At 40.7% G+C, this 23,619-nt stretch overlaps 1 protein-coding gene across 10 annotated transcripts in view; it reads left to right on the forward strand.

Moving 5' to 3' along the window:
- Positions 1 to 23,619, forward strand: part of LOC122573552 (zeta-sarcoglycan) — a 218,391-nt gene that overhangs the window by 134,765 nt on the left and 60,007 nt on the right. For 4 of the 10 annotated variants that reach the window (XM_043740155.1, XM_043740055.1, XM_043740065.1 and 1 more), the window contains one exon: positions 4,331 to 4,389. In XM_043740155.1, coding sequence (XP_043596090.1) covers positions 4,331 to 4,389 — 59 coding nt within the window. Of the gene's footprint in view, positions 1 to 1,306; positions 1,352 to 1,738; positions 2,069 to 4,330; positions 4,390 to 9,276; positions 9,408 to 9,585; positions 10,255 to 10,732; positions 10,873 to 17,860; positions 17,981 to 23,619 lie in introns of those variants that run through there. The other 6 variants (XM_043740104.1, XM_043740083.1, XM_043740093.1 and 3 more) reach the window with 6 other exon arrangements.

Consider the following 23,619-nt stretch of genomic DNA (forward strand, 5'->3'; position numbering starts at 1 on the left):
TGGACGCTGATCGATCTTTGTCCATCGTGCAACGTTGAGGGGTCATGATAGATTAATGCTGTAAGGACTGCTTTGTCGAGGTAGAAGTGTAAAGGATGTGCTTTCGACGAAAATGAAGTGGAGATTTTTGTGGTAGGATGAGGAAACGGTGTGCTGTTCTATTTTCATAGCTAGGGGTTGTTACGTAGAATTTTTCGATCATTTAATTGACGAGGAAGTAGATTTTTAATTTTGTGCACACCGAAAATATCCGTAACACGACCGACGAATAATTCCAGCAGACTTCCATATTAAAATTCTTCGAAACTAAATGTTTTGTTTCGAAACAAGCTATAGGTATAAATTTATTAGCCTGTGAAAATGATACGGAAAGCAATTTTCATAGAAGAGACAAGCATAGTACAAAAAGTTGATAGAATTTTCGTAAGAAGTCTGAATTATACTATCTCGATATACCGTCTCAGTCGAACCTCACGTATTACTTCTCACTACCTAATCACTTTAATGATACAATTATTTAACAATATTATTCGTTTTTGTACGAGCATATGTATTATTTATAAACAATTCTACGAAATTTTTCTCATCGCAACGCCAAAAAGGAGCAAAATGTGAAACGTTGCACCGGACACGTCGCGTGACGTTAATTCCAGGCCAGTAGCGGCACGCGTCGCAAGTCGGTCACTCGTCCACTCAGGAATCCATTCAGAACGGGCGATAAATCGTCGACAAGAGCGACGTGATATGCGAACAAATTGAATTTCTCGTGCTCCTTTCAGGGAATCACCGAATTTCACCGCCCTGGACAATCGTCCTCTCGGAAAAGAAGAATTTACCGGAAGAAGACGCTGCTCGATGCATTCCGTGTGAAAATTGTCGTGCGCACAGCAGATACGCCAAACGAGGAGGATGCTGAAGGCGTCTGAAGTTGTTTAACTCGTGTATTCCTTGCAGCAGTTCCGTGTTTTCCCTTTCCTGACGCTCTTCTGATTCGTCATCTAATCTTTATATCCCTTTCTCCGCTATAAGCGTAAGTTTTTGGAATAAAGTGCATTAGAGGGACCAATTTGTGATAAGATGTAAAATGGTATAAGAGAGACGTTATTATTATTATATATGACAATTCGATTACAAGTCGTTTGTGAATAACAATGTTCTATTAATACTATTGCAGAAGGATTATGAACAAAAAGAGACTATCGAATCAGAAAATTTATTAATCATACAATCTATTGACGTTTAATGCGATTAACGCAGTCAAGGTGATCAAAGATCGTACGCTGAGTTCCTTGATGCAGTGAACTATTGTGATTTCTATCGAATGACGTTGACGTATCTAACTGAAAAAGGGGTAAGGATACAAATTATAATAGTTTCTTATTTATCAGTTTTATAAATTGAAGGAGATCGCAGAATGAGGAAAATTAATGAAGGTTTGTTATTGCACCTTAAAATATTCATTAACAAATTGAGCAATCGTTCCTTTACTAAAGTAAGGATTATAAATTATCATGGAAAAAATTAGTTGAAAGAAGTCCGTTATCCATATATCTTATACATAAATCTCGCATTAACCTTATTTCAAAATTGATGCCTTCGTAAGTTACCAAACTCTTCCAAGAGTTCATCTACGACGCCGTAAGCTTTATTTCAAAATTAAACGCGTCCCATCGGAGATATATTTTGGTGACTTCCTAATTGTTCTTCCTAGTTCGCTCCGTCGCTCGCCTACGCATAGAGTCGAATCTCTTGTTCTTGCTCATTCTCGCGTCGAGTTTCTTCCTAGACGCATGTTCCTCTCTTCCTGAAGGAACGGTTGGTAGTGTTTCTCGTGCCAAGAGGTAGTCGATCGTGCTAGATCGCCACTTGGCTCGTGTACAATTGCTCGAAAGTCGCAGATGAATAGAGGGAGTACGCTTAAAATTCGAGTGAAATAGTCAAGGGGAGGAAAATTATGGTGAGTCGCGTGAACAACAGTGTATCACTGGAAGAACGTGAATTTCGCTTCATATGAATGGTCTGGGAGCAAAACACCTGCAGAATGAAAGGTGGAACGTCGGGTGGGAAGGTGAGCGTTTTCGTTGTAATACAACGCGATATTATAAAATTAAAAGAAAATTAGACAATTTGATTAAATATAAATATTTGGATTCAGTATTCTTCGTTTTCTTTGAAATATTTTCCTTCGAAGAAAAAAGTATCCTGCTCATCGCACCACTTCATATACACACCTACACATGCATACATGCGTCCAATACATTCAAGCATCATCTATTCCTAAAATATCCGACGGAGATGTCGATATAAGTTTCTTGTCTTCTTGAATTGCGAAAGACCATTGTGTCCACTTTCCTTCTTCTCTCTCAGAACATGACCACGAACTCGCTTTAGATACAATGGAGGACAGTCGGGGAACGGGACCTACACGCGGCGCACATCTGCCAATTAGCGAAAGATTGAACTTGTAATAACGACGCGGCGTAACTACCAATGTGAACAATCCTTTAATAATACCCGCGCCCGCTATTCAATTTCCGTTTGAATCGAAACAATTATTATTGTCAGTGGTGCGATATCGCGTGAACGGCGCGGCGGCCCGTGCTCGCCTTTTGCCATCACCATTGTGCTCACGCGTATATTTCCATAACGATTAATACTGTCGGCGTTACACGCGATTCCATATCGTCGCCGCAATTTCAAAAACATCGCAGCTCGCTCCGATTTTGCTGTTCCGATTTTGCTTTTGCGATTTTGCTCTTCCGATGTTGCTGTTCCGATTTAGTTTCCTCGAATTCTGGTAGGTAACTCGGTCGTACGAGTGACGAAGGGACGATGAAGAGACCGATCGAAATTCAGAGAGGGTAGAAAAATAGGACGGAAAGAAGAAAGTTCTTCTCGCAAGTTGACGGCTAATTGCCGCCATTTTCAGGCGACGTAAATTTCATCGGTACACGGAGAAAGAGGGAAAGGACGAGTTGCACCGGCTCGTGTCGTGAGTCGACTAATCGCTTCCGAGATAATTGTATCATTCTGCTAATAACTGGTGGCACGGTGGAAGCCCCGTCGATCGCCGATATAATTGCATCGTCGATAACGCGCGCGCGCCTTGCTGTTTGCTCTCCGTACAAACGTCGAATCGTGCCGCTCTAACGAAGAAATTTACGACGGGAATCGGCTCGATGGAAACCTATTAGCTATCTCCATCTGCGAATACGAGTTCGGCATTTCTCTCTTTGATATTCGTTTTCTCGTTTCCTCAATTTCTTTTTTCGTTCCTTCTCCTTTACTCGTTACTCTTTCTTTTTCTCCGTTTTCACCTTTTAATCGATATAAATTCTCGCTGGCTCCCCGTATATCCTGCGTTCTCTTGGATTTCATTTGTTGCCACGATCGAGCGCGATTCGAAACGCACGATGCTGCTCAAGGTACGAAACGTTAACTATAAATTCGATATTCAGCAGAATATTGGTTTGGAAATACGAGTCCACGGACCATGATTCGGAAATTTATATCGTCTGTCTTCTTTAGTAGCTTTATTGCCGGCCGATGGCGTCAACGACGGTGGGAAACGATTTATCGCGCGATTTCCGCCGGTCGCTCGACCTCGCCGCGCAGGGAATAGCTTGAGCCGCTTCGGCGAATATTATTTCGCGTACATCGAAATGAGAGTTGTTCACGTCGCGACCGAATTGTGACGTAATTCTGACGAAATTAAACCGGCGTCGCGACAACGGGACTAGGTCACCTCGCGACGACGTCGTCGTGATGCATTGGTAATGAGTGATTCTATTGCAAGAATCGTTGAATACTGAAAAACTAGACTTTTTGTGAGTTAATGGACCGATGATTTTTACAAGAAGTTTTGGTTAATTAGGAAGAACATCTATGATTCATGAAGTAATTAGTATAGTTAAGTTATTAATGATTATGCATGATTTATCCATATTTCATATCCGACAGGGTGTTACAGTAGCGATAAATAACGCTGACTTATATAGAAAGAGAAATAGTACACCGTCCGGAAAGTTCTAATTCAACAAGTAGAATACGATCGTCTTGGTCAGACATTCAGAAGGAGCGTTTACTAGACGCTCGCCGCTAACTGTCTACTTTTGAATTAGCGGTACTTACACAAATATTATTTTATATCACCGTTCTAACTTGCTTGATCACACCTCGACATTTTACCATTTTCACAAACATTAAAACTCTACGAAACCTTGTCGCGACTTTATGATCATTTTTTCTGCAAGTCAACGCGTGTTTTGATCGTGCTAAGTGACGATCAGAAAAGCAGGCTGTTTCTAACAAGTGTCTTTTTGATTTCCAGACCGGTAACAGTTACAAATCGCCCGAGGAGTCGCCGCATTCGGAGCACAGCAGATTGAGGTGAGTGGCAGTGCCTTTTACGCCATGCTTCCGGCAGTTTAATTACGTTTCACGACGCCGCCGCCGCGCTTCAAAGAGACAGACCCCGTGTAAACCGAAACGCGTTGAAATTCCGCGCGAAGTATTAGCGGTCTCTTAATCCGCGTATTACTCCACGCGCGATAAAGCCAACGGCGAATTCGAATTCTCGCGCTCATGAATCCATCGTCTATGGCCAATTACGCAACGGACAATATGGCCACGGTCCGTGTTAAGCCATGAAATTGGCCTCTTTTACGAAGAATCCATTGCGCCATTCTTTTTCAAACAATGTACGACACATCGATCCGAGTTCTTGCGGTTTCAATCGTGTTAAGTATTCCTAACTTAGGAATCAATGCATTTTAGGAAACAAGGATTAGTTTACATTGTCGTCGCCGAGAGAAGGATTGGAATTGGGTCTTTTCGTTTCAGAGTTACGTTAATGGAACGTTCTATTTACGCGTCCTTTTTAATCAGCATACATTCTTGAATTTTATTGCATTAATGTCACACCTACGAAAGGAAATTTCACGAATCCGTTCAACGTTTCTTTTAGATCCTACAAATTTATAAAATCTACAGATATTTCAGTATTATCTGTCACTGACACGTGGTAAACTATATTTTTAAAACTATGAAAATTCTTCTTATACTTTCGAATTTGTGCAACGAGTTTCTGTAATACATCTATCGTTGTAATAAATTTTTCTAACTTGACGAAACTTTTTGCACATTGTTCCATTGCTCGAACCTTAGTGGATTATCTTGACAATAGAGCTTTTCCCGTGTTTCTTGTTTGCGATATTAATCTTTCGTTATCAGTAGAATGTGCAGAAATTTACTATATGAAACTAGTATTTTAATTAACATGCTAAATCACTAGATAACTTAATTGATCAAAGTTGCCCTTATACTCATATTTCGCTTCTCTATTAATTCGAATTCTGTTCATTGAAATCATGCAATTTGATTCTTTCTATTTCTAGTCTCCATAGTTTTGAAAATCAGAAGTAGATATCATTTTCTTACTACTGTGTGAAACGCAGCGAAAGATCCAGTATTGAGAAACAAGTATAAAAGACAGTAAAATATAGAAGACGAGGGTCGACTGCGTTATTTAAGATCAGATTTCACGCGGAAGAGGTGTCCCATAAAGATGAGAGGATAGAAAAAATATCATCGCTCTCGCATTTCACGTAAATAGTGAGAGGATTTGGAGCAAGGGAATCTTATTCGCTATAGCTTCGATATCGGATTCTCTTGATGGCCGAGTTTATTTTCCTCTCATAACCGTACTTCCGGAGCCATCTTTTAAGTATTATGTCAGCTCAACGACACTACTATATCACTCCACATCAGAGGCCTATGTCTTATATCGACTATTAAATTACGGAACTATTTAATCAGCTGCGATTGGTCCACGATGAGATTTTAAATCTTAGAAAGTTGCAACATTAACGAATCGAAAGGTCTGTCTTTTTAACTTCAGAATATTACGACGAAGTATTGAATGTCTTCATTTTTCTCGTGTTTACCTAAGGTGGAAAGATGAAAACTATTCTGATACCAAAATATCAGTATGTCTCTATCGATCTTTGTAAAAATCTAAGGCATATTTCTACTTATTTTCATGAGTAGGGCATTCAGTTTCCGATATTTGTATTCGGTATACAAAACTTTGTCATGGTTTACGTGTTGCAAGGTTAGTGACTAATTTTAAAAACATCGTTCAATTTTCCAATCAAAATTTGCCATAAATCACATCAAAGAACGAAGGGAAGACTATTACAATCTCCGTTGTAATCTATATTCTCATGGCAGCAGTTTCATTGCGTCGCCAGGCGCCATTATTTCCACGGTGATTGCAATACTTTTAATAGGGAATCGTGGGTTTCGTGTCGGTGGCGATGTAACTGCGGCGAAAGGGCGAGCGGACGGGAACGATTATCTTTCATTACACCTGCGATTCCCAGGTGCAATGTGTTCCAATTAATCACAACGTGCGGTTCAAGTCGGCGCACGGTCCCGGGGACGTAAAGGGGAAAGATAGGTGGTGAAACGTGGTCAGGCGTGCCACGAGACACCGGAAGTTACGCGAGACCCGAACATCACGCATCGGGGACTGAAATTCGCCAGAAAAATAAATCGTGATTCGATGGTTATGTCGTACACGACTCTAATTATCAATTTAGTCAGGGCCGATTATATGTTTCAAAACATACACGTTTGTGCTGCGTGTACGAGTACATGTGTATAAATTAATTCGAGAAAGGTAGAAAACTAATTGTTTTTCTTATTTTCAGTTTTCAAATTGGGAATAATAATTGTTTGAAAGAGCGTCCCTAAGAAAATCCGAGTTAAAAACTATTGGATTTCGCCAGAAGCAGATAACTGATATATTTCAGATGGAATAGATAGATGACATGTTCTGTATGTCAGAGATAGCAGATGCGAGTTCGGAGTGATGAAGTCGGGTAAATAAGTGACTACCTCTATACTTTCCCTTCGGCTAATCCGGTAGGAGAAGTGATGGAACCACAGAAAATGTTTATGAATATATTATGTGTGTTATACGGAACTTTTCGAAATTTCATTAGCACTGTAATGAAACACAACTGTCACATTTATATTGGTAAGACTCGCAGCTAATCTGAATATACATCTCGAAGTTACAAATTATTTGGTGCAAACACACGTATATATCAAAATTAATGCGTAGCTTATTAGTAATAATGAATAATTAACGATCTAATTATTTAATGATTAACTGTCCATATTAATGGACAATTTTACCAACGTAATCATTACTATGTTAAGAAAATTTGAAAACGTTTTGTACGAAACCCATGATACACCTATCCATGAAAAGTTTATACAAGTGTTGAAATATTTTCGTAAATCAGTGTATATCTCTTTATTATTTCGAATATTATTTTTAATATTCCATACTATCTTTCATCTCTAGAAAGTTCGTAACAGTTATACCTACTCGGCAAGGTTTTCGAGCAGTTCTAAAACTTATCCTCGACGAAAATCAAAAGTCAACGAAAGATAACGTATTGCGAGAGCAGAAGTTTGAAATCGAGTAGGATCAAGGGTCGAAGGGGCATCGAGGACTGGGTAAAACATCACGCTCCTTCTTCCCTTCGCCTCTCGTCCACCACGTCGTCGTCCGTGTGATAAATGGCGGAACGGGAAAAAAATGTTACGAGACCGTGCAATTCTTTCTCTGTTCCTCCGTTTCTGTCGCGGTTTTTTTCCCTTTTAACGCTTCTTCGCCCAGCGACGTATAATTTTTCGCGTCACTCGCAAATAAATACCGCGATCCATCACCATTATCATTGAGCCTGCACCCAACCACGTGAACGTACACGCTCTTATTCGTCTCGTTAACGTTTCCGCGAAGCTACCTCGAGATCCAAGAAACTAATTCTGTGCCAGAAACGTTCAGAAGTCCGCCTTAGTCGAGAATCTGATTCGATTTATGCGCTACATTGTTTGGCAGAGGATTCGAATCGCTTCGGTTATCGTATGTCAAAGCGACGCATCTTGACGGAGAGAGCCACCTTAAGGGATCGATTTCAGTAATACTTAATTATCAAAAACGGAAGCTGTATCTTGGTAATCTTCTTGGAATCTAGCTCGTCTGACCTCTCGCGTTTAACCTCTGCTGTAAGAATTTTATTAATAGAAGATAAATCGCTTCTCAAACTGCAGACTTAATTCAAAGGCAATAAATTTACAAAAGTATGTATCCTCGGAAATAACTTCTTAAAAGACGAACTAACAACCTTCATAATCGATTCATACCACCTTTGATCCCTGCTAATCCTTTGTAATTTTTCTGGTGGAAAATAACTCTGGTCATTTGTATTCAGAATGCGGTTTCGTAGATTCACTTTTTATCACGCGGGTTTATTATAAAAGTAATAATTTACGAAGGACTCGTGGCTTTTAAAATAGCTCCTAAGAACATGAACCAATAACCTTTATAATGTATTCACTTCACCTTTGATCTCTGTCTGCTGGAATTTTTCTCATAGAAGATAATAATAGCTAGTTTCTATTGCCAATTTACAGAGAAACCAGTTACCCTTTCCTATCGATTCGTCGTTATGTAAGTCGATCGTGTTCATACATGAAAATCCAGATCAAAAACAATTCTTTTTTAACTCCGAATCGCGTCGACCACGAATCGTAGGCGCGTCAAATTCGGAGCTAGATGCGTAGACGTGGCGCAATCGGTATTTCCAATGGAATTCTCGTCGCGTCGTGTCGTTCGTTTCTCCAAAATCATTCTGCAACACGTACGTGCGCGCGCACGTATATCACATACCTGTAAAACGCGTAACACGTTCAAGAACGTGCAACAAGCTCTCGCGACACGCTCGTCCCGCCAATCCGTACTGGAACGAGATGGCTTTTCTTTTCGTTGGTCTGAAAACGAACTTGGCAAATGACTGGCGGTAGACACGCAGGCTAAATGACTGGCAGACGCAGGCACTCCATCTTCCTGTTCCGCCAGCACGTTGTTGGGACGAGCACCTCGCAGCTGCATTCGAGCCGCTTAAGCGCTCGTATGCCATACCCGACAACCGATTAATTATGAACATGCGATTAGGCATAGTGTTTGGAAACAGATAGCGCGTGTGTTATCTCGACGCTAGAACGAATGTTCGCTTCTCGTTGTCGCGTATTCCCACGGAAAGACGGTGTACGCGCGCACTTCTAGACGCGGCGAGACGAGCATTTTCTCCAATGGTAGGTTGGCGCACGTAATTGGCTCTGGCAGCCGCGAACTTTTAATTGGCTCTGCGAGCCAGTTTTCGAGACCGCGCGCCGATCCGATCTCGTCAGTCCGATGGTTTGTCATTCTCGTTCGGCTGGAAATCACCGTGAAACATCATCGCCGATCAACGAGATTCAAACGTGGCGCAAACGGGATGTAGTAGTGGCGGAATGCTCGTTGACGAATTTACTACGACGTGAAGAGAAACGTATAACAGGAGGGATTTGTTTTGTTTTTGGCGCTGCATCGATAACTATATGGAAAGGATCGTAGTTAATGCGGAATTATTAATAGCAACGCAACGATATAATACCGCGAAAATTTTCGAATATTATTTGTTGGATTAGCGGATTATCAGGGATCTGTGACAGAACGAATAAAGCAATTATTTCGAGCTTATCGATCGTGACCTGCTACGATGGTGGTTGTGCAATAGTGCCGCCGTTTACTGCAATCGTTTCGGACAGCCTGACGTCTTCTCCCGTTTTTGTTTGATTTCTTTTTTATTTTAAATCTCGTTAGGAAAGCAATACTTTTTCGCCTGATCCGAAAGTGTCCGCGGCGGGATTAACGAATTTCACGGGGTGAGCCGGCTCTTGGCGACGATGAAAAACGATTTTCTTGATCCTTAGATACAGTCAGAGGTCGGGCGTGCGCGGATGCACCGCGAAACCTTATCCCCGGGGTCGAATTGAAAGAAAATACACCGTTGTTATTTCAATCGCGCAGCGTCGAACTCGGCCGCGAAGCTCTGATTACCGCCTCGTTTCGATCCATTTCTACTCGGCAGGGCGCCTATTAAAGCTGACGTTTTTAACACGGTGGACACGATCTGACCTTGTCACATAATGTTTAATGGTGCTCATACCTGTTCATCTTCATTTAAATCTAAAACAATCTGTATTTATCTTTTTACCGTATAGATAATGTGACACGTTCCGAATGGTGGTTACAAACGGGTCTCTCGTGACGTTCGAAACAGTGAAGAGAAAAGAAACGTTACATGTGTGTTTTACGTGTGTGATTATTGAAATTTGTGCAAGATCGGTGAGAAGGTAGGTGAAACTTTTTAAAGGCCTTCGTGTGTTGTTCCTATTAGCAGAGTTATAGAATAGTTCTAAGAGCAGAGAACAACTGAAGAACCACTTTTAGTTTGCAATTGACTTCCGTCACGATTTCGTGTTACGTAGAAAGCAAAAACGGTCGAAGGATTTCCTATTATGAAACGAATATTGTACCGTCCCTTCGACTCACCTATCTACCACGATGCCATTAAAAATACCCCATCATTTACTCGAGTACTATTTCCATTACGAAAAACGTGCATTTCCGTTGAATTATAATAGGCGCATGTACTGTTTCGTAACACATTTGTCCGGCTTTAGATGCATCTAATGGCAAGTAGCCAAGACAAATTCGGCAACTTTCTCTGCCATTCAAAATGCACGGTGAGTTTCGCCAGTTCAGTTCTTCCCTTCGCGTGTATTATTAAAATGGCAATTACCTCGCTAAACGGTGCCCTAGCAAGTTGTGAGCGCTTCATGTGTGCAATCACGTTTTCGAACAATAAGCGCCGAGGCGACACGACGGATTCTCTCCTCGATACCCGTGGCTTATTTCCAAGTTAAACACGGAGACGTTCCTCGCGAGCAACACGCCGCTGAAATATATAGGTAGGAACATAAACAAAGCGAAAATTTAGGTCGCGTTACTCGAACCGTGCGCCGAAATCGACGTTGCGATCATGCCACGGTTTTCTTCGTCAAGGCTTACTCCCTTTGCTTTCCCTTAAAAGCTTTCGTTCCTCTCTGAGATATTGAATTTCTTCTTTTGCAAATGTGTGTTGGATATTTTTACAGCTCGAAAGTTTTGCAGTTTTTAGTTCGATCGTAGCATTCCACTTGCAATCATGTCTTGGTTAATTTTCCGTTACTGAAATGAAATTTTTAACACCGAGGAAAAATTAAAAATGTTGAATTTTCAAATTACCAAACTTTCGCGTGTTCAAATTTTCAAATTTTTCGAGTTTCAGACTCTTTAATTCCAAAACCTTGAAATTTATACATTTGTAAAATTTCATTTAAAAACTCACAATGTCACATTTTTAAATTACTGAAGTTTCAAGTTCTCGAATATTTCCTGTAGCTAAATTTAATTTGCGAACTTTTATGTTTTCAAAGCTCCATTCTTGTCCATTCCATATTACTTTAATGTAATCTTTGCACATTATTTCATTCCTCGATATTCTGCTTCTCTCCTTTCTTCTCCTTCCTTTTCCTTTGAATTATATATTTTGCTTAAAAGCATTGTTTTTTGTTAGATTATTAAGCTTTTAAACCTCTTATACCTTTTCCAAGATTTACTGACTTTTTCTTTATTTTTGATTACTCTCGTTTGAGATGAATATGTGTACATGGTGATTATCATTCAAAATCCGCATTGATTAACAGAATAAATTTCCAAAAGGAAAACGAGATGTTGCGCACAGCGTTCCATGTACGGTGCTCGAATACTTAAGCTGAGTCGAGTTTCTTCGATAATAAATTTCTGTTAGCAGGTAACAAATCACGCTCTAGGGGCTCCTCGTACAATACCATTCCGCTGGTTCTTCATTAAAATAACAAACAATACGAGCAACTTTCTCGTTCATATTAGTCGATAAACTTTCGTTCGGTAGCACGATGCTCATAGCGAGAGTCAAGAAGATATAGTGGAGGAAAAATGGGATACTAACAAATTGATGTCTGATCAGTAACGGGCACACTATACTTGTCGATTAGGCGCAATTAAAGTTTGAAATTCATCGTTAGTTTTATGAAAACTTGTTGGACGCACGTTGATTTAATGCTAATCGCATGAAAATACGATTTGTCGCTAATAACAGTTTTAAAATAACTTAGATTAAAAATCAGAATTATTAACTTCATGAAATCTGAATACAGTACGAGATACAATTTTCATCGACTATTTTTACTTTACATGTCTTTGTGTGAAATGTTGCTTAGACTTTCTAACGAAAAAATATTTTCTAGAATTCATGCGCAATATGGGAGATAATAAAAATTGCAGGGAAAAGAAACAATACGCGGTGAAGAGCTCGATTTAAAGGACTTGTACTGTATATTGTTGGTAGAAGCATGCGTTTCCATTTCGTTTTATTTAGGATGTTACACGTGGTTGAACAACGGTTCATAACAACGAAAGGAAGGAAATCTTGTATGTTTTCGGTTTTGCATTTCACGCAAGGCGTGTCAACGACTTCGGTCAAAGCCCCAGTTTATCGTGAATGAGAGCAGGGAGCTGCAGAAGCGCGTGATGAATCGCGGAAACTTGCCCAAGTTGTGCGTTTCTGCAGAAACGCGAAAGTTTAAAACTCGCTTTCATGAAAGCCTAGTTAGCGCAATTGTATCCATTGAGACCAGCCTTCTGGAGTGCGATACCTTTTACCGTATCATCTCGAAAGCTTTCTTTAAACTTGCTGTTACCGTAGATCCTTTAACATGCCTAACTTCAAAAGTAAAAGAAATTAAAAAAGAGATACACGTCGTATTACCGCCATGAGCTCACCGCGTAATTGGTAAGCAAGTTTCAGTGGTCGAATTTATAATTACATAAATGATAAAGCATTATTATTAGCATAAAACAACATTATTTTACTGTAGTTAGTTAACCTCGTTTCAAGAACGGGATTACTCGAAAGCGAACAGTTTCGACGCCGTGACAACGTTCAGCGTGATCCGGTGCCTTCCGAAACAGGTTCATAACGGGACACTCTGCTCTTCAATCCGAGTTTTCAACACTTTGCACCGTTGACTTCGTTACGTCCGTTCAGCGGAACTACTCCATCGCGTCGGCGCGACGCGTTCCTCCGCCGGCGCGGAAGTTGTCGCGTTCGAAAGCGATGCGTCTTGCAAATAAGAAATTCGTTTAACGGCACCGATAAGGTCAACCGTGGCGCGTCGAGTCTCGCGGCCGAGTTCGTCTCTTCTCTCCGGCAAAGGCGACGAAACTCTTGGAAAACTTTGCGAATAAACTTTCCTCTTTCGTGAGAGCGAAGCGCGTGCAAGAATAAAGACTGGCAGCGAGAAGAACGATAGAGAGGACGAGAGGAGAAAAAGCTATCCCCCAAGCCTAGACGACGACGCGGTGTCATCTTGACGTAAAATATGGATTATTCCGGGCATTTGCATTCGGAAAATAAGCCGACGAGCCGTCGCTGAACGGGGTCTGAACGAGATCCCTCTCCTTTTCCATCCTCTTCTTGCCTTCGCCGCTGTCTCCGTTTCCTGTCGAGCCCGACAGAGGAACTTGTCGCCAAAGTTTCGCGGTAATTATCGAATCGTTTGCCAATTCATCGGCAATCGACGCGAAAGCTACACCGTTCCCCTCCTTCTGGTGTAACGATCGAATAACAGCAAGAATAAAAATCCGATTCTCCCTTCGGGAACAGCTTTCTTTCGCCGACGCGGCTCCCCTGTACTCCCCTGCTTCCGACCATCTTTTCAACAACGTTTCCGTCAAGAGTCGTAATTAGATTCCTTCGTATTGAACATCGTCCGCATGACCGGACCAACGTTCGTCGATGTTAATTACTTTCCCGTTGATGCTAATCGATTCGATATACCTCGTCCTCGCCCTTGTATTTTCGATGACAACGGAAATCAACGTTGAGCCAGGGTACGGCTAGTCGTTCGCCACGCGACACCGTTAATCTACCCCCAAAACCATCGATGCGTTCCCACTATTTCGACGATCTGGTCGATATTATTATCCAGCCTGGGTACTGATCAACATCGATTGACATTACCGAATTTATACCCAGGAATACGAGAAACCGGCGGGGACTAATCGTTATTAGCAACGACAGGCGCGAGTACCGACAATGACGAGATTGTGTTAAACGCGTGGTCAGCGATGGAGCCTGTTTTCCAAAGCGATTTTGCGCGGACGTATCGCCGGGGACAGGTGTTTTTCCCTGTTTCCTCGATTAACGTTGTCACACGCTCTTTACGGTCTCTTTGAGCGTTAAGCGTCATGTCGATGCTTGTTATTTCGTTCGCCGCTTCGTCCGTGTTTTGTCGCCGCGATCGCTCGCTCTCATACATATAAACGCGTATGGGACACAACCCATTGTTTCCTGATGCGATTTTAAAGCAGGCGAAATTAGATTAAGTCCGTTTGCGGTGTGTATAATCTGTGGTGTCAAGCGACGAGCAGATTCAAGTGGCTGGGATACGATCTTGATCGAACTGAAAACTGAATTAATTTTTTTTGCTCGAAGAATTAGATAGATGGACTGCCCCTTGAGCGGGGGATAAATTCGAGTGAGATTATTTTAACCCTGCGGAGATTAACTTAAAATGTATGCTGCGGTATCAAATTTTACGTAAAATTTACACGATGAAATATTTCATCTTAGTAAAGTATGATGTGCAGAAGGAGTTTCAATCCTTTCGATACTTAACCGAAATTCCAAATAGGGGGAGAAAATAACACAAAACGTAGATATCATTGGTCCAAATCGATTTACCGATAAATAAATTAATAAATAAATAAATAATAAAATAAATAAATTAAGATTTCGCTAGACTTCGTTCTCTTATATCTATCATTATTCCCAACAGTTGGGAAGAATTACCTTCTATTAGAAAATGTCTTCGATCGGTAATTACGGCTGCCGAAATAAGACAAATCTATAGTGTGACGTCAACGCTGTCGGTATGCGGTACGTGTTAAACGCTAGATAAATATACGACTCTATAAAGAAGCTTTCCAAATTTTTAACCGGATCATAGCTTATCCAGAAACTTTTATAATCATGGAATTAATGCTGAATAAAATCATCGATTTCCGTCACTACCAATATAGATATAATATATTGCATTTTGAACACAGATAGTTATACGATTTCAGATCAGATCAATCGCGATTTCTAGGGTTAATAAATTCATGCATGCTTCTGATGGGCGCTGAAATATCGAAACCCGCGTACTTTCCTCTTAAATCTGTCGACATCTTTGTATTGCAAAATTCATGATTCCGTTAATAATTTGGAGCAGAGCCCGCATCGTTTGCCTGGCGTGTACGTTAAGCGATTAACGCGCACCGTTTCAAGAATTTATCGAAGCGATCGGCCGATGTCTGACCAATTTTACATTAGGCGCGAAATTAAGGGCGTGCAGATTTCGCTCGGTGGAATTCGAACCATTCAACACAGTCGATCGTATTAATAGACCACAGAGGATCGTTCGGTGTCGTTAACGAAATGGTTTCTATTTAATGTAACGACATACCTCTACGAAATTCCGTGACCATTCGTTTCACTATGGCCGAGGCACGCCGGTTGAAGAGTTGCGTGCATAGCGGTGGTTTCTGCGAAGTTCAAGTAGATTTATGCCACCACCAGTGTATCTCAATTAATTTCGCTGTGTATACGTACGTATATACCTATCTGCCGGTGATATTGTTGCAGCCGACATCAAACGAACGGCTCGCTTCCAGGAAAAATCTCAATTAACGCTGATCCGTTACGGGTACGCACCGACAATTAACTGGCTCTTGGTCGGCCTATACACGATTCTGTTTTTTCTCCACCCAATTATGTAGAAATTTGATGTAGAAGTTCTATATACGATTCGTTTCCATTAATTTTTTAAAAACGCCGAATAAATTCGTTTTGTTGCTTTGATTGTTTATCCTTCCATCGAAGAGGAACAAGAAAATCGACGATGTAAAAAAGCTATGGATATGAAATTTTTAACGCCACTAACATGGAAAATATAGTAATTTTATTATAGCTTCTGGTAACATTAGGTGGAACGATTTATTCCTCTGTATCCTTGTAAAACTTTACTAGATACATGCCCACTCCATGGATGCGAGATTTTCAACATCGTTAAAATAGGAGATATACGCATAGCTGACAATTTTAGAAATTTTAGATCTACAGCATTGAATAAAATTCTTCCCTGTTTCTTCATCTTGATGCTTTTAAGGTTCCACTGAATGCATTTTCACCAACTACTCCACGAGCTAAACTCGATCGAGAGTACTCTCTTCATCTTCTCCTTGAATCTCTTTTCGCCACCCTTGCTGAAACTTTTTTAGCAACAGCCAGATCATGTCTGAAGTTAACACCGAATCTCGAAACGAATGTGAACGAAGTTTCCTTCTTGCGAACGATATACATCTCAAACCATTGAAACGCGAACCATTTTCCTGCGATCTCTTTCGTCTTCCTTATCTTACAATGAACGAGCTTCTACCGATGATGACCCGTCACCTGTTTCGTCATCGAGCTCACCGCGAAGGTATCAAAATACACAGCAATGGGAGAAATGAGCTCGCGTTCGAAGAAACTGGAAGGCAGCGGTTGACTCTGGTACGCAAGAGGAAGGCGGAGGAAAAAGGAGAGGCGACCAGAGGAAAGGAAGAGAGCAGCGGGAAGGTCTGTGCACGCTCGCAGATGGCCTCGGATAGGCGCTTTGTACGAAAATGAAAAAGTCACGAAGGCGGAAGTTAAGAGCGTGCACACATAGAGGTACAAATACACGCGTCAAGGGACAGAAAGAGAAATTTGTTGCACCGGGAGTCTGATACACCGTACGTCGAGAAAATGTGCGCCGAGGCCTGAAATCGATGCCCGCCATCGACGTTCCTAAATATTTCTCGCTGTTTCTTCCGGTGGCAGGATTCGGTCGATACGCGAATATCTCAGAAAGAAATCTTTCCCCTTTGTAAGTTTTTTTAATCTCGTTTATTTCGTCTGGATAATTATCAACACGATCTCGGCTACACAGGCTGTCGCATTGTAACGATGTAAGTCAGGATTTTGAGAAATTAGATTTAAACACTTGCATTTCAACTATTGAAAGTATTGTACGTACTCGTGTCATTTTTCTAGTTTCACAATTGATTCAATTACCGACGCATGAAAAATTATTGGTATACCATTTTATTCTTCGTCTTATTTAATACTTTTATATCGATATAATCTGTAGGAGGAGAATGAAACGTAGAACCTGATAGAAAGTTTCATTGGAAAATGAGAATATGCGTCAGTACGTTTTGTAGGCACTGTGTAACTTCGTTCTCTGTTTCGATAAACTTTCGCGTCTTGAAAAAATACGATAACTTTTCACAACAATAAACGCAGGGCATCATTCGATGAAAAGTAGCAGTGAATTGATGCATCAATGTAATTCTCGGTTCCCCGTATGTGGGATATATTCCAGGAATTGATCGTACACCTAAAACAATTGAAAAATGTTCGTATAAATACATGTGCTGTTTATTCTTGTTTACGAGATACATATAACGAGTTTTATGTTCTGTCATTTGTTACCTGATTATATCTATGCAGATGATATATAGTCAAAATGACCACCTTACGTTTCAAGATAAATCTTTAGACATCTTGTCATTGATCCGGTTACTCTCTCAATGTCCTGTGGTGTTCCCCGAAGTTGCTGAAAACTTTGTTCTACTATATAAGGAAGTGCTTCCAGATGGTATCGTAATGAACCAGATCAATGACACAAAACGTCTCTAGATTCAGCTTGAAATGCAAGATAGTGATTTGGAGCATCATCTATAAAGTTGATCAGATAACAAAGGATAGAACACATGAAGTTTCTTATTGTTTTCAGGTCGAATCAATCACAATCGACGCTTGAAATGTGTCCAACGCGTTACGGGACAACCTGCATACATTAACTGCGTCGACAGACGCGAAGAGAGAGAAAGAAAGGCAGGGACACGAGATTTTACGCGAGCAGAGAGGTAAACACGTTGGATGAAAGAAATATTTCATTCGGTGCTAGCTATAGACATTGAGAACGCGTGCCGTTATTCTAGCGACATTTTACAGGTGGCAGCGCGCTTTGATAACCTACAATATGCAATCGTTATTTGGATATCCAACGTGAGTTAAAGGGCTTCACTACGCTATGAATATGCAATATTTCTCTACTTTCGAGTTACGCGCTCTGCGTTTTCAATGCATGCATGAACTCGGGAATAAAGTGGATAGCCCCGTGCCCCGCGCCCTCGAAACTACGATTTTTTCTCTCTCTCATACGCGCTCCCTCGATTTACTTTGCCGGATCGATCGTTTGGAAACGGAACGAATTCTTTAAGATATTCATACTTCATTGTTGAATATTCCATTTAAATGAAAGATAAATACGTAAGATAAATTTGATACGATTGTTAAAAAATCACCCAGTGAAATATTTCAGTCGTACGTTATGCTGAAATTCAAACTCGTTCGAAACCATTCAGTTCCGTTTCATGCGCGAGAGAATATCTCTTTCTTTCGAGTATCCCAGTAAAAGTAGTCATCCGCTTTTGTTGCGACCACATAATACACCAGAGAAAACAGAGTATCACAATTACAGTCTTGTCTATTGACAAATTCTACGTTTACCAGTCTCGTTGTCATACATTCCTAAAATCTTAAAGCTGTCTTCGACCGTACAAATCTTCGATTGAAAAGCGTCTGGGAACACGATGTAACGGATGTTACCTCCTTTCAGTGCCACGGTGTCGATCTTGAAAACGAAAGACACTTGAACACGGTTCTCGGCTGAACGTGCGATTCATGTTTCTCCCGAGCGTCTTCGTTTGATCAGCGGCGGCTTCTTTTTCAGTCACGAACAAGAGCCACAGAGGAGGCCTCTTTGCTTGCTCGTTCGCTGTTTCTCTCCGCGTCCAGTTTCTTCTTATCCCGAGACTTCCTCTAGTAGGGAAATAAAAAGAGTCACGAGACAGGAAAACCTCAATCAGCAAACACACCGTCGGGACGTCATGAATATCGGAAAATTGGAAATCGGTTAGCCCTTGGGATTCGACGACAGCTCACAGGCCACGTCTACCAACGTTTTCTTTGGATATCGTCCTACCCCTCCAACGGAATTCCGGGGAAATCCTCGCCAGACGTCCTGCGAGGAATCTAGAATTAACGTTCCCGTTTTATACCCACCTCTCGGTATCTCTTACCACGGAACTCTCAACCGTTAGGTCGCTCCGATATTTGCGTTCCTCGATTTCATCGTAATTGTACGAATTGGATCGGATAAAGAATCCGGATTCTACTTACAGCACGAACAGACTTCTTGTTCTTTTACGTCGAAGATCACTCGAATCGAATACGATGGTGAAAGTTCAAGTAGGTGGAATTTTTTGTTACGTATCTCTGAGTTATTTGTCCTATTCGAGGTTAATAATACGCTCTCGCTCAAGTTAAGGAAAGTTATTATATTGCTCCAAAATTGGGAGAGCTTTTGGTTGAATGTAGAGTTTTAATGATTCAGTGAACGTGATACTTTATACGGTCAGGCAACTAATGCGCAACAAATATCAAAATTTTATTAGACATAGCAAATGTGTCCTATAAATAACAATAAATTCTAAGGTAAGTCGAAGAAACAGTGTTCACAAAATCATCATTTTCCTGTACATTTCAATTAATTGAGTTGATCAGTGTAGCTTCCGAACAGCTGTCAGATATCATAAAAATCAGAAAAACAACGAAAATGTATTTATTATTGTTTTTTCTTCGATTATTATTTAAATATTATTTCAATATTGCAAAACTTGATGCGGATTTCTTCGACTTGGAAAATGTATATCGCGGACATTTAACAAGTCATTTAGGATTTTCGAGAATCCTGATATGCGCATCGTCTCAGATTTATAGAATCTCATCTTAAATCCGTAGCTTGTTTTACGCGTTTCGACCATGCACGCGGAATCTTGCTTGCAGCGTAGAAAGATTCCTCGTATCGGCGTTTCTGTATCGCTGGAAACAGGAGTGAAACAAATGGCGCTGGATCACGATGACGCGGCGCGATGGCAGAGAAACGAGGAAGGAAAGACTGTATGCGGGATCATTGTTAGGAAGAGCAGCTTCCGTTAGATTTATTCCTTTCCTTTATTGAGATACGATCGTTTATATTCCCGGAAATAGAAATCCACGTTGGATCCGATACCAAGCCACGTCGCTCAAACGTTTGTCTCGCTTTCTGCATGACCTTCGAGCACTATCGGATCTTAGTGAAACGCACCTAGAGCGTGTTCCTCAAGTTTCATCCGCAGAAAGTACATAAATGATCTTTGACTGTGGGAGATGTTAAGAAGTTAACGATGGTTGCCACTTTGAATATCATCTTATACGTTCTGTGACTACTTTAAAGATAGCTGTCGTACGGGGAGTTTAGATATTATCCGAAGCATGTTAGAGTTTAGAGAAATAGAGGATAACTTGAACTCGACTTATTTTTAACGCCCAATGCTGATAGATCATTTGAGTTGATTTAAAATCGTGGGTAGAAAACGGTATCATAGGATTTGCATGACTTTATTCGTCAGATTGTCTTCTGTATCTTAGCGATGATTGACTATGCAAGTAATGCACCCTCTTGGTACAGATACTTCAGAGCGTACTCTTTACTGTACAATTCCAAGTTCACAAAAGATTTTCGTGCTTCTTTAATACTTCTTTTCTACTTCATATACTCCTGTAGGTATACTCTTAATGTACTCTTCCACGCTTTCATAACATACTCTTCTAAACCATCCTAAATATCCTGTATTCTGTCCCAAACTCTACAACACACCGTCACATCCAGTTGCATCTTTGCAACCCAATCTCTCTCAATCAAGAACAAACGAATTAAATACCCACCTGCACGCGAAGCAGTTAGAATAGCCAGAAATTTGAGCAGCGGTATAACGCATAACAATACACGTCCACGGAAGATGATCTAGAAGGCAGCGCGTTCAGATCGCGCGTAAGGATCTAGCTACCTTATTTGTGGCACGGTCCGCCTAACCAAGCGAAGATGCATTTGCCAGGCGGAAGGAGAAGGATGTATACAAACGGCAGTCGCAGTTCACAAGACGAAAAGGCTCCCGTGGGGCTGCATTATCATCCGCCGGCATTAGGTAGCTTGTTCGAGGCGAAGGTGAATCCTTGGCATGTATCGCGTACGCGCACCTGCATTCAGCCGTACATGTGTATAGGACGCGCATTACGTGCGATTTCTATGGGAATACGGCCAGCGGAGCCAGGTTTGCATCCGAAAGATAACCCTAGATGTCCCTTCTACGTATTAACGTCCTCTACGTTCTCCATCTTCCTTTCTGTCTATCTCATTCTCTCTTTCTCTTTATCTCTGGTATACGGGTCTTTTCTCTTTGTCATCCACTGTGAGTAAACCCTCGCAACATCACCGTGCAGCCCCTGTATCAACGGACCAATCATTCCCCAAAGAAACTGTTGCCCCGTACAGGTTTCCCCTGTATTCCGATTAAATCCACGTGGGACCCAACCAGATTTTACACGACACGGTGCCATTAGGGATAATCGAAGAGAGATGGATGCTGCGAACCGACGTCCTCCTTCATAGAACCGGGTCGTTTGGTTGATTCTCGGGCAATTACACAGTATTGTAGATAAATCATAAACTTGCTTCCTCGAGATTATGCTTGGAATTTTTTAATTAATTGGAAACAGGGAATTGGTGGCAAATAGAAATGGTACTTCTATGGTACTTCTAGATTTGGAATATTTCGAGAGGTTGTATATCATTGGACTCAGCTTGTCGTGAAACTTAAGAGTTTGAATTTGCTAATAGAAAAGAAGAACTTATAATAGTTTTAAATGGTACGTCCGAAATTTGAAATGTTAACAAGATTCGAGCGCATTTGAAAGTTTCCTATTTCCTTTAGCATGATTCTATGATACTATGTATTTTTGTCGGTGGAAAATGCCTTCGTTCAGATCGGTGGAGTGACGTCAATTTATAATTTTACCAAATGTATGAACTCTTCTATGCTGTTATGTCTGCAGACGAATTTTGGCAAGATGAAATATTGCTACTGCTGTCGCTCTAAGTCGTTCATAGCTACTGACTTCCATTACATCTGCAGAATATTCACAATCAGTCTGTTAGCGAAATACGTAGAATTGCATGTAAATGTAAATTGTCTGACCGAACGTGAACTCCGTCTTCATTCCTTTGACACTTTCTTCGCCAGTTCCATTTGCCTTCTCTGAACTTGTCGAATCGAAGTTCGAAAGACGCAATTATTCCAAAGTTATTACCAAAATCGTCGGCTGTCCGTCATTCAGAAGTCGTTTCACCATTTTGAAGACACTTAGGGAACCAGTTTGGGATCTATAGAACGCTAGAAAATTCTTTTTGCGTCATAAACGGGACATCAGTTTCCATTATTTCTTCATCGTTTATCCGCTTAAACAGAAAATATTTCACTGCACGATTAACATATTTTCTACGAGATAAAGCATACCCTGGATAGAACAAAGTGGCATTTATTGCGTACAAAATCGTACTCCCATTTCTTTCGTACTTGGATAGTAAACAGAATCATCGGGAACTCGATCGCTTCCGATAGACGAGAAAGAAATTAATTTTTAAGGAATTGAAAACTGATGTGCTCGGAGAAGCTCCGTATCCTTGCGAAACTTCCGTTTGAACACTAGCCATTTTTACGCTCCTTCCTTGAAAATAAGACTTTAAGGACATCGGAGAAAAAGAAAGAGCACTCTGAACTTAAAGGTCAGTTACTTACTTGGTGTGTAGTCAAATAGAAGTAGAAAGTGGAAAGTTGAAAATACTAGTGGAAAGTAATTAGGTCTGGCGTGACAGCCAGTTTTAGAAACAATCGGACTTGGAACTACTTTTAGTCAACCAACATTTTGATTGTCTTAGAAATTTATTTAATCCATTTGAAATCGATGACGTATCGTATGCAACATATCGGTATTTATTTTTATTATTAAGGGATTATTATTATCATTATCGATTAATATTGAAAAAACAGTCGAAGAATTGAGATCATCTAGAAAAAATATTGCTAAGAACATTGTATGAAATTGAAAAGAGCGATACCACAACCAAGATTATCAAAATTTCGAAACCGAAACTTCCATTGCTGGGACTGTCCTTTAGATAAAAATCGATCTTGAATAGATTAATAAATTCGATTAATGTCAAATCAAAGACCTACGAACTTTTTCAGTATCTCAAAATGTGAATTACTTCTGACGTACTTCGATATTTCAATATTTCAAGAGACTACTCCAATCTCGTATCGATTAACTGTAATCGCCTGGCTGCCATAAAATTCCATCCAAGATCCCAAAGAGTAACTCACGAGCAGAATTCGCTATAATTTCACGGTTATAAATAAATACGCGAAGAAGAAGGATACTCGTTGCTCCAAACGGTCAGCCACAAGGCTAACCGGAAACGTTTTTGTTGGGAATCAAGTTAAGCTCCCGAGTCACGAGGCACCGCGTTCAAATGGTGTTGATACCGGCGGTCTTACGATGGCCCCATAAACTCAAGACAAATGGCGTTTAAGAGTTTATCGTTTCCGGGAAGCGAGAGAAG

Source organism: Bombus pyrosoma, linkage group LG2, assembly GCF_014825855.1.
Source record: "Bombus pyrosoma isolate SC7728 linkage group LG2, ASM1482585v1, whole genome shotgun sequence".
Lineage (NCBI taxonomy): Eukaryota > Metazoa > Arthropoda > Insecta > Hymenoptera > Apidae > Bombus > Bombus pyrosoma.